The following is a 17,355-nucleotide window of genomic DNA, read 5'->3' on the forward strand; positions in this document are numbered from 1 at the left end:
CTACTGTCAATTTTGTCAGAAGCGAGCTAACCTATCAGTATTTTGGAGAAAAGCAAAACACCCAAAGAAAACCAACCCAACTATGGGGAGAATATACAAACTCCACACAGATAGGGCCCACAGAATGGTGGCTCAGTATGGCAGTAACCACTTTAATGACAACTGTCAAAGCACAATTCCACTAGAGATATAGATAGGATTGTTTCCTCCAAGGAAATATGTTAGGCAGCCACATGTTGTAATATTCATACAGACCATAAGACATTACAGGCTAGACACACAGACTACGGATTAGGACATTTGCAATTACTCACCCCCTTTATTTATTTATTTAAAATGGTGTGCTGTTGGAGGGTGTGATGGAAAGAAATGTACTTTTTTCCATTAGTCTGGATGTCAGCACAAGACTTAGCAGGAACAAGCTTTAATTATTTCATAGGAATATTGTATTATCCTCTACCTATTTTAGAGGGGAAGGGAGCAGTCCAAAGCTTATGGTATCCTGACATTAGGGTCAAGGAAAGAGAAAATTACATGAGTATAATTTTTTACCCTGTCATTATAATCAGTAAGGCAGCTGAGATTGAGTTCAATCAATGTTCAATTCAAAACCATTTAGTTCCATCGACAAGTAGATAGACATCACAAACTGATTCAGGCATTGCATTTCAAGTTTTGTAATACAATTGTATATTCCCATTTTGAGCTTACCTTTATGTGAAGATGAAGATCCAAAATTCTGTAGCTTCAAACCAGTTTCTATTCTCTGTGGCTTTGTGTATAGAAACAAATAGCACAGTACACACACACTGACAACAAATGCTAATAACACCAATGCTGCGATCGCAAGTCCAATCAGAGCTCCTATACTGGAAAAGAAAACATAAGATATTAGATTACTTTGAAGCAGGTGAGATCACTGTAATTGTATGTGAAGTGAAGAACAAATTAGTACTTGCAATGTACCTGTTGCCTTCACACAGGGAAAGCAGCCATTGGCTGGGATGAACAAATATAAGTCCAATCCATTTACCAAGTAGTACTGACATTACTTGCTTCATAACTCGGTGATGTCACTATTTCTAAGCACTTGGCTGCATTCTCAAGAACATTTATTTAGCACTCAAAAAGGCTTGTTCCACTATGAACAGTCATTATTATTATTATTACCATTTATTTATATAGCGCCACTAATTCCACAGCGCTGTACAGAGAACTCACTCACATCAGTCTCTGCCCCATTGGGGCTTACAGTCTAAATTCCCTAACACACACACACACACTAGGGTCATTTGTTAGCAGCCAATTAACCCACCAGTATGTTTTTTGGAGTGTGGGAGGAAACCCACGCAAACAGGGGGAGAACATACATAATCGTCACAGATGAGGCCATGGTCGGGAATTGAACTCATGACCCCATTGCTGTAAGGCAGAAGTGCTAACCACTTAGCCACCGTGCTGTCCCATCACATTGAATATGCTTTATAATCAGTGTGTTTTATAATCATTGATATAGTCATGTGTACTACTGTAAAATAGTTTAAAATAGAAAATATTTGAGCAAGTGTGTAGAGCCTGTTTATTCAACACCTGAAGACAGACAGTCAGACAAACAAACAAATCAACAGAACATAATAGCCTGTGCAGCATAAAGATTGACAATTAGGGTCTAATTTAATTTGTACATCCATCTCCAAATCAGGCCCTCAACGTGCAACACCATTAACCACACACCTAATGTACCTATCCCCATTGCATATACATTAAATGCTGTAAACATTATTATACTGTATTTAATAACTGTACAAACATATTGCCAGCAGAAAATAATTGATTTACTGTTGATAATAGAAAGCAAATAACCCCAGGGGGTTAGAATTGGTGCTTTCAACTTCTAGGTGATTCACCTCCGGCAGACGTGCAAGAAAAGTATACATACATAGTGTAAAACCGTTAACACCTACATAAAATATGTGTGGATTAGTGATTTGCCTTTAACACATGTTTGGTAATTGACCAAATATTTTTGCAATACAAAAAACTCCATCTTCAGTTACAAAATACTTTTTCTTTCTAAAACATAAAAACTCACATTAGTGTAAAACCCAATGTAAAGTCCAGGGGGTATATTTATTAAACTGCGGGTTTGAAAAAGTGGAGATATTGCCTATAGCAATCAATCAGATTCTAGAAGTCATTTTGTGGACTGTACAAAATAAATGATAACTAGAATCTGATTGGTTGCTATAGGCAACATCTCTACTTTTATAAACCCCCAGTTTAGTAAATATACCCTAAGGACTAGTTGCAGTGCCATACAGCAGATTGTTGCGGCTCTAGGGAATGGAAACTCATTGGAATAGGACCCTTGTAAAAAAAATATTAGGCTGTTTTTATAATGCAAAGCAGACAACAGTAAATGCAATTATTTATTAGGAAAATGCATAAAATATTTATAGAGAACATAAAAAAAGTTTATGCATAGTGACAACCAGCAACACATTGCCTGTATTTTGTATGTGGCAGCAGTACTTTTAATCCACCAGAGGTGCTGTTGTTCTGTTCCTGAACTTTTCACCATACCTGTAAGAGTTATCTAAATGCCTGATACCTGATTAGAACTGCTCCTGTCTCACAGCTTCAAATACCTTTCTCAATCTGTGCTCTGTGCAGTTCATTGTTTTTACCTGGCTGCTGCTTATCTCCTGTTAATCCCTGTTCCAGTTTTGCTTAGCTGCTGTTTGACCTCCTGTTGTGACCCTCTGCCTGATTCCTGGACCCTGTTTGTTTGCCTGTTGTCCTGACCTCGGCTTGATTACTGGACTATGCTTATTCGCTTGTGACCCTGACCTCTGCCTAGCTATTGGAGTCTGCTTACCCTGATTTCTGCTTGGTCACTGGACTCAGTTTGTCTGCTTCCCTGAACAGCCTTGTGCCTCCTGAACTAGGGTAACTCATTATACTTGTCCTTGCTATTAAACTGTATCTGTCATTACTTGGTACCTGTTGCTCTGTGGATTTTCCTGCCATTGATCTCACCTGTTCATATCTGTGGATTTGAGTTATACCTGTTTACACTGCTACCTGGAAATCTGCATATCCCATGAACTGAATCCTTGTTTATGTATTCTGCCTGAATAAAGACATTTGGTTTATTATACTTCTGTTGCTGCTTCCAGAAATCGCTAGGAATCATAACACACATAGACTTAAGAATAAAGAAATTTCTTTCTCAAACTTCTTTGAAACAAATTCACCAATACTTATGCTGAAGTCTATTTTGTGGGCTCTGTCATTTTCTTTAGACAATAGTGCCAAAGCACTCAGCTTTTCCTGACCCATAGAGCTCTGAAGAAATTTTTTGATAATTTCAATTTTGAAAATGATCACGCTACTTTGGCTTTAGTCACAGGAACAGTTAATTACATGAAACAAGCAGTACATACATCTGGATAGCTTGATGATAAGGAACTGTTCGATTAATATCATATCGGTCAGCTGTTTAGCATCCTTCATTGTATTTCTCCTATCTATAAATTAAGCCCTAATCAAAAGTAATGGTGATGGAAATAGTGGAGATTTATTCGTGAAAAATCATCTGCTTCCAAATGATCTTCTGTAGAGCCTGCAAAAAAAGTCTTCATACCTTGGAATTGGATATAATTGCAAACAGAGAGTGTCAATCATTGGATAAAACACAGTTACTGTAAAGCAGCAGTCCAGGTCAGTCAGGCTTCCATCTTTGCAAAGATCATCAGATTGACTGGAACACTCCTCAAGTCACTTCCTGGGGTCCGGATTGTCGTCATAGATGTCTGTCTCAAGTTGTTCCACTCAAAATAAATCAAGCTTCTATTATACCCTGTCCGCTGGGTCTTCCTCCACAGTATGCTTCCTATGCGGATGTGTTCGATAAAATCCAGTCTGAACGCCTTCCGCCCCATCGGACGTGGAATTTACAACCTGGCAAGAACCCTCCTAGGGGTCGTGTGTATCCTCTCTCGCTACCAGTGACCCAAGCAACATCTGATTATATCAAGGAGAATCTCCATCGTGGTTTTATTCGACCTTCCACTTCTCCCGCTGGAGCGGGGTTCTTTTTTGTTAAGAAGAAAGATGGGTCATTACGACCCTGTATAAATTATCGTGGACTTAATGCCATTACCATTAAAAATCGGTACGCTATTCTGCTAATTACCGAGCTCTTTGACCGCATTAAGGGAGCCCGGATACTCACCAAACTTGATCTCCGATGCGCTTATAACTTAATCCGCATCAAGTCCGGAGACGAATGGAAGACAGCTTTTAACACCAGGGATGGACACTATGAATATCTAGTTATGCCCTTCGGGTTGTGTAAGGCCCCAGCTGTCTTCCAGGGATTCGTGAATGAGATCTTCCAGGACTTGTTGTATGTTTGTGTCGTCGTCTACCTGGATGACATATTAATTTTCTCTCAGGATCTGCCCACTCATCATCAACATGTGGCAGAGGTCCTTTCCAGACTCCGGAGAAACTCATTATTCTGCAAGTTAGAGAAATGTTTCTTTGAGTTATCCCAGATTCTATTCTTGGGATATATTGTGTCCGGAGTAGGTCTAAAGATGGATCCGGAGAAGGTGAACGCTGTACTACGTTGGCCCCAGCCAACTACCCTCAGAGCAATCCAACGCTTTTTAGGGTTTGCAAACTACTACAGATGCTTCATTCAAGGTTTTTCCTCCATCGCTTCTCCAATAGTGGCTCTGACCTGTAAGGGCGCTAATACTAAACCATGGTCCTTCGAGGCCCTTCAAGCCTTTCACTTCCTCAAAAAGGCGTTCTCTACCGCTCCTGTTCTTTGACAGCTTGACGTGACCCTTCCTTTCTTTCTGGAAGTAGACGCCTCTAATGTTGGTCTAGGGGCCATTCTATCTCAAAGATCGGAGCAACAAAAATAGATTTTCGAAAATGGCACATTTTGTTCCTTTGACTGGATTACCTTCCTCATCTACTCTGGCTGACCATTTTATCAAGGAGATCTTTCGGATTCATGGATGTTCATCTGAGATTGTTTCGGATAAAGGAGTGCAGTTCGTCTCCAGATTCTGGCGAGCCCTTTGCAAGACCTTGGGTATCTGATTGTCACTATCATCCTCCTACCATCCTCAATCAAATGGACAGACCGAGAGAGTCAACCAAGATCTTGAGACTTTCATAAGGGTGTTCTCCTCAGCCAACCAAGACAATTGGGTAGATTTGCTTCCATGGGCTGAATTCGCCCATAACAATATGTATCACGAGTCATCTTCAAAAAGTCCATTCTTTGTGGTATACGGTCACCATCCGTCTCTCCCAGAATTTCCTGCCCTCCCTCCCACCCAAGTTCCTGCAGTGCAGAGTTTATGTCAGAGTTTCAAAACTATCTGGTCTCAGGTTAAATCTACCCTGAAGAAGACATCTGCCAGATACAAGTGTTTTGCTGATAAAAAGAGGCGAGCTATTCCACCACTTAAAGTTGGAGACCGCGTATGGCTTTCTACCAAAATATTCGCCTGAAGGTTCCATCCATGAAGTTCGCTCCCCGTTTCATTGGTCCATATAAAATCACTCAGATGATAAATCCGGTATGCTTCAAACTACTATTACCTAAGAACCTTCGTATCTCCAACGCCTTCCATGTGTCATTACTCAAGCCTCTTATCATCAACCGTTTCTCTGTTCCTCCTTCAGCACCTCGGCCAGTACAAGTTCATCAAGAGGAGGAGTTTGAAATTACTCATATTCTGGATGCCAAAATTTTGCGGGGGTTCTTCGCTTCCTAGTGCATTGGAAGGGCTTTGGTCCAGAGGAGTGTTCTTGGATCCGCGCAGATGATCTCAACGCTCCAGCTCTTCTAAAAAAAAATTACTCCAAGTTTCCGGGTAAACCCGGCTCCAAGTGTTCTGTGCCCACCTTTAAAAGGGGGGGTACTGTCACTCACCGGACCGTGAGTGCCTCTGCGTTGGTGTGTGGTTCTCTATCCTTCCTGCCGGCGTCTGTCCTGAGCCGCGGCCGTCCGCCATCTTGATGGACTGCGCATGCGCAGGATCCATGAACTCTTATGACCTTGCTTTTAACCTAATTGGTGGATCAATCACCTCTCCCTATTTTAGGCACCTGTGGCCATGGTATCGTTGCCTGATCTTGAGTCTCATTCCCTGTGAGTCTCTGAAGGTGTCTCCTGTGTCCTGCTCGTATCTTCAGTTTCCTGCTGGATTACCTGCTCTGCTCATCGGCGGTTCCCATACCCACTACTGAGTCCTGTGTCCTGCTCGTGTCTTCAGCTGTCTGCTGGATTACCTGCTCTGCTCTCCTGCGGTTTCCATACCCGCTACAGTCTCTCAGCTCTCCTGCTGTGCCTGCATATCCTCGTTGGACAAGCTTCTCTACTCAGCAGCGGTATGCATACTTGTTATTGACTATCAGCTGTTATCCTGCATATCCGCTTTGGACAAGCTTCTCTACTCAGCAGCGCTATCCATACCCGCTATAGACTATTAGCCGTTACGCTGCATATCTGTTTGAACAAGCTTCTCTACTCAGCAGCGATATGCATACTTGTTATTGACTATCAGTTGTTATCCTGCATATCCGCTTTGGACAAGCCTCTCTACTCAGCAGCGGTATACATACCCGCTATAGACTATTAGCTGTGACGCTGCATATCTGTTTGGGACTAGCTCCTCTGCTCTCCAATTGTATTTATACAGTTATAGACTCTTATCACTCCTCCACTTATCCACACCTGGACAAGTCCTCACCTCATCACAGCAGTGGTACAACTTGCTATACGCAGACCACTGACTCTCCCGCTACCTACCTGCACCTGGACAAGTCTTCTCATCACAGCAGTGGTACAACTTGCTATACGCAGACCACTGACTCTCCCGTTACCTTCCTTCACCTGTTCACGTCCACTCTACTCTCCTACCAGTACCTGCAAGTCGCTGACTCTCCTATCAGTATAGCTGCAAGTCACTGACTCTCATCTATTCCATTGGCATTCTCTCTCCATCTGCTGTTATATACGTTCCTACCATTCACCCTACTGCCCAGAGGACCGCTGTGTAAACCCCGCCCCTCTGGTAAGCATTATCAACTGGTGAATCCTGGGCAGAACTCCTAGTCCCCGTGACAGACTCAATGATTTGCTTTTATGTCCACTAGCAGATTGGGCTTGAATTTCCCTAAATTATGTAAACATTTAGCAGATCTTCAATTCAAATGGCTTGCCACTATCAGCATTAATCATTTTGAAGTAGTGAAAAACTTCACTCTGTTTTACTAACGTCTTGTACAGCACATAGTAATTGAAAAGATAGGAACATTGCGTAACTCCTCATTAATTTTGCAAAGTACTTGTCAATTAATTTTGTATTACGGGTCCTAAATAGTTCACAGAATCATTTGGAAGGTTCAGTAACTATTTCAGAAGAGGGTCATATTTTGAAAGAAATTCAATCACAGAAAGAAAATTCCCCTTTTTGTTGCCTAAAAGCTTTTCACTCGTTCCATGGAAAGCGAGGTTGCGCGTGGCTAACATTACTGAAACCTTTATTGTCCTCTCTAACACTTTACGCCAGCAACTCTGCTCTTCTTTTAAGCTTCTTTCTAATACTTTGTCTATTGCACAATGTTTTCGCCACTGTTCATATACAACACAAGAATTTGTATAGCCCTGTTAACTTTCATAAATTTGAAAACATTCTGAAAGATATTTCCTGGCCCGTACTCCAGTGTTGTGTGTATTTCGGGATCCAGTTGCTTCTCTTTGAAGAAATAGCAACAACAATGAACACAATCCAGCTCCAACAAGTAGCACAGTCAATTTCTATTTGGTTTAAATCCAGACTATATTGTAAAAATGCTTGAAAGGGTCTGACCATTTTGTTTTTCATCCCTTTCAGAACTCACATGGTGACCCCTCGAATCGCTGTAAACGCTATCATCATTTGCATTATTTCCCTCTGCTAGTTCAGCAGATGCCATGGACTGTTCCATTTCTTATATTTCAATAGTGGTGTCATGAGTTTCATCATTTGATACATATTGTTGTGGTTCTGGAAAGAAAAGTTTGTTTTACCTAACCCTAGAACTACAAGGTGATTTTTATGGGACACGTATCACAAGATGGAATCATATACGATCCCAACCTAGAAAACGCGCAAAATATGAGTTTAGTGACATGGATCTAATACTAACTGAATAAATGAAGCTGTGTTAAATACTTATTAATCATTTATTTTATTTTGTATTTCCCAGACCACTGGTTTAAAGGAAGGGGTGCAAAAAAGTGTTACACAAACCACAAAAAAAAGAAAGGAAATATTTTTTTATCGTTTATGGTTATGCCATCGATATCTACTTAAGATCAATATGTGGACTGTGTAGGCTTTGATTGAAATAACCATGAAGTAAATTGAATGGAACTTTATACTGCTCCTGCATCGTTTCTCTTCTTTTCCTGCCTTTATTTTAGCAGAACTCTAATATGTTCGTTTCATGAGTAAAACACATTTTGTGCAAAGAACATGGAAATTTATCTCACAATGACCTCAACAACTTGTTGAGGTTGACAACAAGACAATCAGGGTCTGATTCAGAGTTAATAACAAAGAAAAACACTGTAGCAAATGTGCACCTTTGCAATACCATTTTGCACTGTAGGGGGGAGGAGGTCACATTTATATTTACCTCTAAAGTGCAGCATAAAAATAGAGCTGTCCAGTGTTTGTGTGCTACATCCAAAAGTATTTTCCCTGCATGCAAATCAAATACATCCATTTACACCCCTTGTATTGCAACATGGTTTATTCAGGTGCAAATTGACTCCTTTTTTTAATGGAAAATGCAATAAATGCAAATTATATAACTACTTTCCATCCAGTTAAATATTGTGTACTGCAATTATTACATAAGATGTACTTCATCAATGAACTGCAAGGGTATTATCACTATTTGCCAATCACAATTTTTAGTGCAGACTTGAATATATGTTGAAAGCAATGGGAAAGGTTTTTATAATGTTAGTGTATTGTTGAGGCGGAGTAGCGATGATGACTGAATACTATAAACTATATAAACATAAAAATACTGTCCGCAGTACTGACTCTACAGAGGAGGAGCATTTAGGCTGCTTCTCTCTGCATTGAAGCAGCCACAATATACACCAAGATGGCCGAAACGGAGCAGCCTCATTGCAATGCTCCTGCTGCACCAATGGCAGTTCCCCCACTGTCCTGACTGTCTAAGCTTTAATGTAATGCTGATTTTGACAGCCATGACTCAGACTGTACTTTTGGAAGTGAAACATGTTTCTCCAGTTTGGTGTGAGTGCCAATCTGCAAAGGTTTGTATGCTATCTATCTATCTATCTATCTATCTATCTATCTATCTATCTATCTATCTATGTATCTATCTATGTATCTATCTATCTATCTATCTATCTATCTATCTATCTATCTACTCTATATATATATATATATATATATATATATATATATATATTTATTTATTTTTGCAGCAATAACAGCTTTAACTCTTCTTGGAAGGTTGGATGCCTTTCCACAAGATGTTGGAGTGTTTCTGTGAGAATTTGTGCCCATTCATTCTGTAGAGCATTTATGAGGTCAGGCATTGATGTTGGATCAGGAGGCCTGTCTCGTAGTCTCCATTCCACACCGAGCTCATCAAACCATGTCTTTGTAGACCTTGCTTTGTGCATTGGAGTACAGTCATGTTAGAATTGAAAAGGGCCTTCCCCAAACTGTTGCCACAAAGTTGAAAGCATAACATTGTCCAAAATGACTTGGTATGCTGAAGCATTAACATTGTCCTTCACTGAAGTTAAGGGGCATAGCCTAAACTATGAAAAATAGCCTCATACCATTATCCGTCCTCCACCAAACTTCACAGTTGGCATAATGCAGTCAGGCAGGTAACATTCTCCATGCATCCGCCAAACCCAGACACTCCCATCTGACTGCCAAACAGAGAAGCGTGATTTGTCACTCCACAGAACATGTTTCCACTGCTCCGCAATTCAGCGTTGGTGTGCTTTACACCATTCCAACCGACACTTGGCATTGGTCTTGGTGATGCGAGTCTTGCATGCAGGTGCTTGGCCATGGAAACCCATTCCATTAAGCTCCCGATACACAGTTTTTGTGCTTACATTAATGCTATTGGAAGTTTGGAATTCGTCCGCTATGGAATCAGCAGAGCATTGGCGACTTTTAAACACCATGCGTGTGATGATTATGTAGTATATCTAATGACTGATTGTTATTTTCTGTTGAATTCATGTCTGACCATGCAAATATTTTATGTAACCTTGTAATGCAATATCAATGTGTGCTTTGCTAGATGACATGAGTTTGAACTTATGCAAGTGTTAGTAATTTTTTGAGCCAGACCAGGGAGAGATAGGATCTTGGAGGAGATTGAAGCCCAAAGTTGTAAACCATCTAGCCTGAGCAGAAGAAGCAGAGGTGAGAACTCAAGGCCTCGTGAACCCTAGCACTTCGAAAACCCTGTGACATTTGGAGATCAGTCTGTCTTTATTGACAGCTAAACTCCAACAGTGGAGGGGTGGGGGCTATGTGGAAAAAAGGGTTTAAAATAGAGATGCTCAGGCTCGCTTCCCCAAGAACCGATCACACTCGAACTTAGCAGATCCGAGTACCGAGCCGGCTCAGAATTGAAAACGAGACAAAACGTCATTACGTCATCGGATCTCGGAACTCACAAGCTTTGGATTCTATAAGTACCGCCCTCCATGGCGATCCAGCGCCATTTCTCAGAGGGACACAGAAGGGGTAGAAAAGTTCTTTGCAGTCTCTAGTGCAGTTGCGCAGCGTCATAGGTAGAAAAGAAAGAGGAGGGGTAGTAGTGTTCTTCAAAGTCTCCAATGACATTCAGGAGAGCTCCATTGCTAATCAATGCTGAAATAGAAATAATAGGTTTGGCAGGCTTGGTCTTCTAAATCTGCAGTCACAATGTACTGTGTTATATAGGTAACATACAAAGAGGAGAGCTCCATTGCTCCATTGCTAATTGTCATTGCTGAAATAGAAATAATAGGGCGGGCAGGCTTGGTCTTCTAAATCTGCAGTCACATTGTACTGTGTTATGTAGGTAACATACAAAGAGGAGAGCTCCATTGCTCCATTGCTAATTGTCATTGCTGAAATAGAAATAATAGGGCGGGCAGGCTCGGTCTTCTAAATCTGCAGTCTTTGTTTGAAAGTGTATGAAAATAATATTGTGATCTGTGAGGTGGTCAAAATTGACTGCAAATTACTTGAAATTAGTGTTATTGCGGTTAATAATAATGTAGGGGGAAAAAAAGAAAAAATATATGATTTTAGCAAAAAAAAATAGTTATTTTAGAAAAAATTTGGGATCCAAAACCAAAACATGTAAGGGCGGTTTTGGCAAAACCAAAATGCGACGTTAATCCAGATCAAAACCAAAACTAGAGCACGGGGGTCAGTGAACATCTCTAGTTTAAAATCTTCTGCTTTAGACATCAGAGTGTACATTTCATGAGAGGGTCTATCAAGACTGAAATGTCCAATACTTCTCAACTGTGTTCCCTCACACATCTGGTCTTAATTAGTAAGTAGTGACTCTGATTTTATTTCCTATTTTATTTTCTGAAACTCATTTGTGCAACATATTGTATGTCTTGTTAGTAATTATTGTAAATAAGTCTTGGAAACATTTTTCAGATTAAATAAATTTAATCTAGTGTTTTCTCTGTGATTGTTTGTGAACTGAAAGCCCAGGGAAACTCATGTTACATGTGTATGTGATTTAAGTGTGAAACATTAATAAGTGGTTCTGGTGAACGTAAGGACACCATAATAAATTCTTTGTGGTGGCAGCAAAGATGTATTCATTGCTAAGTGACTAAGGTAACGCCAGTCACGGCCAGCTGTTCAGATTGCTGTATCTTGGACAGGCTGGGCGTTCGTGACAATGCACCTTAGTGTCACGGGCACTAGGAGTTTTACCCAGAATTCCCCAGGTGGAATTTCACTTTACCAGAGGCGCGGAGTCTACCACAGTGGCTGGTCTTCTCCAGGAACTCCCGCAAGGGAGTATGGTTTTAGCGGCTGCCACTGTGCAGGTCGCGGCCTTCTGGGAAGTGTGGTGAATATACGGAACTGTACAACTGAATAGGAAAGGGAATGTCAATGATATAAATGCAGAGTCTCTAAACAATGGAAACAATGGTAACACAGTAGACTGATGAGCAGTAATAAAAGGAGGAGAAAGTTCCAAAGTGCATTAGCACACAGGTAGCATACAGCAGACCAAAATATATGACAACTGGATAAAGTCTATGGAAGGACCAATCAATAATGCAGCAGGAGAGTCAGCGACTCGCATCTATACTTCAGAGGCACTATAGGCTTTAGTCCTAATAACAGGTACCATGCAAAATAGTAGGGTAAGCTGCTCCTGACGTATGTTCCTGCTGGTAAATGTAAAGACTTGTGCAGATGCTGGTATAATACTAGATAGCGTGGAGCGGTCTGTGACCGGTAAGTCTCACCACTGATGTGGAGAGAAGACTTGTCCGGGTGCAGGTATGTTACAAGGTAGCGTGAAGTGGTCTGCGGCTAGCAAGTTGTACCACTGATGTGGAGAGATGACTTGTCCAGGTGCAGGTATGTTACCAGGTAGCGTAGAGTGGTCTGCGACTAGGAAGTTGTACCACGATACGGAGAGAAGGCTTGTCCAGGCGCAGGTATATTCCACAGCAAACAGAGAGCACGAGTAGAAACCAGAAACACCTCGGAGTCACAAGGGAATAAGAACCAAGAACAGGCAACGCTAATAGAGTAACAGGTGCCTTAAGTAGTGAGAGGTGATTGATTGACCAATGAGACTATGAGCACGGTTTTAACTATGAGACTATGAGTCCGTGTTTTCTGCACATGCGCAATCCTTGGTCAAGATGGTGGATGGCCGCGGCGCAGAACAGGCGCCAGCAAGAGAGAGAGAGACCCATGTCCCAAACCAGAGACACTAACCCCTGTGATTTTACGTGGTCTTTCACTTCGTGGCTGATTTGCTGTTATTCTTAAATGCTTCCACTTTCTAATAATATCACAGTTGACTTATTCCACCTACAGTGGAATATCCAGCAGGGATGAAATTTCACAAACCCGTAATATTGCAAAGGTGGCATCCTATCACAACCCATTTTGTATCACAAATGTTTGCAAATATAGACTGAATAGCTAGGTGCTTGATTTTATACACCTCTGGTAACGAGTCTGATGGAAACACCTCAATTAAAAAATGAACAGGTGTGGCCAAATACTTTTATCCATACAGTGTATATATATTAGTCCAAGCTCCCTCGTTATTTTGGAAGTAATGTGGAAACCCCCCATTAAAAATCCTGTTGCCCCTGAGCCAGGATGTCCTAAGCATGACACCAGGAGTATACAAACCCAGGAAAACATTAGTATTGCTAAATTCTTAAAAATTTGCAAAACAAATCACTTTCAAACATAAATACCAGATGGGGTAAATGTATCAATTAGCGGTTATCTAAAACCGCCGATTTTCTGCGATTTGTCGTCGGTATTTCAAACGGCAGGTATATTAAAGCCTAGGCCCACTGGACTTTGCCTTTAATAAAATTGCCTTTTTAACTAAAGGCAAATTTCCAAAAATTGTCAGTTTTAAATAAACGCCTATAAATATATTTACCCAATGTAGTCCAATTTCACTTACTTGCATAAAAAATGCTTGAGGAATTTAGAGTCTATTGCGGGGCCTTTTTTGTCCCAGTGTCCCCGATTTCTATCAGTACTGCCCCAGCCTAGATACGGTCCTGACTAGTTTCTCATTTTAGACATATACTCAAAATCTGCAGATCTTGAAGTACAAGTAATTTCGCCTTCCCAAACAGCAATGTTTCTGGATCCTCTGATACATGTTTCATGAACTTCTCATTTATTTTGTCAGAATGAAAGTACTGAATATCCTTTGAGGATTATTTAAACTTGTTTGTTACAAGATGTTGGCTGACCTCTCTCCAGGTCAGTTCAATAATCCAATTAGCAGGAGGAAATGTGCGGTATACACATCATATAGATTAAAAATACATTTTAATCAGTTTCTCTATATCATAAAATAAATGAAAATCCATTTCAGGCAATTACCGAATCCATCAGTTTCACATCATTATAGAAGGAAATGAAAGTCCATTTTAAGCGATTACAGAATACATCAGGTTGTTTATAAAAATCCAAAATGTATTTGATCATGATTGCTGTCAAGTCTAAATTGCACAAACCTATTAGAGAAAAATGTAAAAAAATATGTAAACTTGAATCAAAATTACATATTACAACTTAATTGTTACATCACTTTAATTTGTCAGCTGCTTGTGTACCTGTACAAACTCATAACTGAATGTCTAAACTACAGATGAGTGGTTTGGATTCAGAGGTCCAAGAGATCCGAATTTTGGGGTAGATAATTTGATTTCTCGCACCAAATTCTGATCTGAAAACAAGGCAAAACGTAATTTCCCGTAAAATGCGTGGGTTTTGGAACGATATCTTCTACATATAGCCCACCCTTCAGTTCTCAGTTGCATTTTAAAATTGATAGCATATTGGTAGGATGTTTGCTGCAATTCTGTGCTCATAAAGTGACTTGTAGAGGGTTGAATAGAGTGAAAGTTGCAATGTACTGTATATTGACATAAATGTGATTTTACTGCACAAGTATTAACAGGCTTTTTTACAGATCAGTCGGATGGAAATGTGTGCTGATAAATTGGGTGCGACAGAGTGAAGAGTAGACAATCAGTGGCTACTGGTACTAATAATATATTAATAAAATATTCCTAATTGCTTTTAAAATCTAAGTGTCCCAATCGGAATGCAATTGTGTGAGGGGCAGTATCAGTGACATTTAAGCTATTTAGTGGAGAAAATAGGGTGCTGTTTGACTGCGAGTAGCACACCATTAAAAAAACTACTTATTTCATGTGTTAAAATACAAATACTTGACTGTGTTGACAACTGTGTTGACAATTGTCTGCTTAACTACTAAGCAGACAAAAAACAGTGTGCTCTTTGACTCTGAGAAGTGCCCTGCCCCCCCCCCCCCCCAAAAAAAAATAAAAAAAATAGAAAATTTACTCTAAGAACCAATTGTATAAATTTGAATGATATTGTGAAGCAGTGTCTGAAGAATTGCAAGGTAACAGTCACTCCTTTCCCCATTTCATTGGACGTTCACCTGGTGTAAATAGCTCCAACCTCAAGTAGCTTCACTCCTCTTATCAATCATGGATCAGTCTGCAGATCAGGAGAATCCCAATACTAGTTCTGGCAGTAGTAGTCATTTTTCAACCTCTATTAGTAAAAACGGTCATATGGGATGAAAGTGTAATAAAGTGTACTAAAAATCCAGACAATATCATAGAAAACATCACCTCTTGATGTAAGGATTAAGGGAAAAGTTTCTAAAGAATGAGGGGATTTGTCTAAACAAATGAAAATCGCTAACATTCCATACACCCCCCACAGTGGCAAGAAAAGGCTCAGACCATGCCCAATTTGTGCTAGTAGTGATACTGATACTGCTGTTACACGTACTAGAATGCCCATTGCAAAGGAGAGTGCCTGACATGATCGTGCATCTTCTGTAACTTCCCACGCACCACCTTGTTGCTCAGAGTCTATGACTGTCACATCCAAAACAGCCACATCAGTGCACAGGGCCGGACTGGGACTAAAAATCAGCCCTGGCATTTAAAGTACACAGGCCCGCCTCAGTCCCAGAATGAGGGCGTAACCACATTGTGTTGTGGTGTGGCCAACATGGGGCATTGATACATACATTATAATAAAACATTACATTTATCATGCCCTCCCAGCCCCATCACGCCATCCCCAGCCCACTGTACTTATCTATTCTTCTGGTGCTGCTGACATTCATCAGGGTGGGAATTTCCTTTAGAGTGAGCAGTGAAGCTCTTTGTCTCACGAGATTAACAAATCTTGTGATACTTAGAGCTCCTTGGCTTGTTCTGCAGGTTGTGTCCTGTCTGGGAACTGAGAGCAGCTATCCGTTCCCTTCCCCTAATCAGAGCTGGATTAAGGCTCAGGGGGCCCAGGGTATTTAAGACAGCAGGGCCCCTATTATGTAACATGGTTATCATTTTAGAAAAATACACAGGCAATACTGTGTGCTCTGCCTTCACAAGCAGTACGTTGTGAAGCGGGACATATCTCCCAACTGTCCTTGCAATCAAACCAAATCCTGACTAAGGGAGACAGTCACCCAAATTCAAGACTGCCCCACCAGATTCAGGACAGTTGGCAGACTGTCCTGCTCTCTCCTACCTGTCTTGGTCACTTTCACCACTTGTAGCAGCTGGTTTCTTTAGCTCAGTTCTGTCTTGTCTTGATCCTGGAATACTGGATGCCCTATTTTGAAAAAAAAAAATGGGGTACATGAAATTTAGAAGACTCCAATCAGCCCCGGTGTTAAAACAATAGCACTCACGGTTTACAATTAGACTTCCCTCCAGTCCCCACAATAATAATATTCACATTTAATAAGTAGACCTATTTCCCTCCAACCAGCCCCAACATTAAATTAACAATATACCGATTTACTCAAAACATATTTCCCTCCCTGCAAACAGTCCCAGCAATAAATTAAATAGCATTAAAGTTTAATAAATATAGCCATTTTCCACAACCATCCCCAGCAATAAATAATTCAAATTCACATTTAATAAATAGACCTCTTTCCCAAAATCAGCACCATATTCAATCGATAGACCTAAACCACCCCAGCATGAAATTAAAGGTCCAGACTCCACACAATGTACTGTTACAGAATTGCCAGTCAGACACACAGCCCCCCCCAATGAGACACAGCCAGCCCCCCCCGTGACACACAGCCAGCACCCCCCCAGTGACACAAAGCCAGCACCCCCCCAGTGACACAGCCAGCACCACCCCCATTGACACAGCCAGTCCCTAGTAACACACAGCCCCCCTCCAGGGACAGCCAGCCCCTAGTAACACACAGGCCCCCCTCCAGTGACAGCCAGCCCCTAGTAACACACAGCCCCCCTCCAGTGCCAGCCAGCCCCTAGTAACACACAGCCCCCCTCCAGTGACAACCAGCCCCTAGAAACACACAGCCCCCCTCCAGTGACAGCCAGCCCCTAGTAACACACAGCCCCCATCCAGTGAAAGCCAGCCCCTAGTTACACACAGCCCCCCCTCCATTGACAGCCAGCCTCTAGCAACACACATCCCCCCTCCAGTGACAGCCAGC

General features: G+C 41.1%; 1 protein-coding gene across 1 annotated transcript in view; it reads right to left on the reverse strand.

Moving 5' to 3' along the window:
- Positions 1-17,355, reverse strand: part of SHISAL2B (shisa like 2B) — a 118,564-nt gene that overhangs the window by 44,428 nt on the left and 56,781 nt on the right. Inside the window, exon 2 of the mRNA XM_075193546.1 lies at positions 712-869. Within this exon, the coding sequence (XP_075049647.1) occupies positions 712-869 (158 nt within the window). The remainder of the gene's footprint in view (positions 1-711; positions 870-17,355) is intronic.

This window comes from Mixophyes fleayi, chromosome 1, assembly GCF_038048845.1.
Source record: "Mixophyes fleayi isolate aMixFle1 chromosome 1, aMixFle1.hap1, whole genome shotgun sequence".
Lineage (NCBI taxonomy): Eukaryota > Metazoa > Chordata > Amphibia > Anura > Limnodynastidae > Mixophyes > Mixophyes fleayi.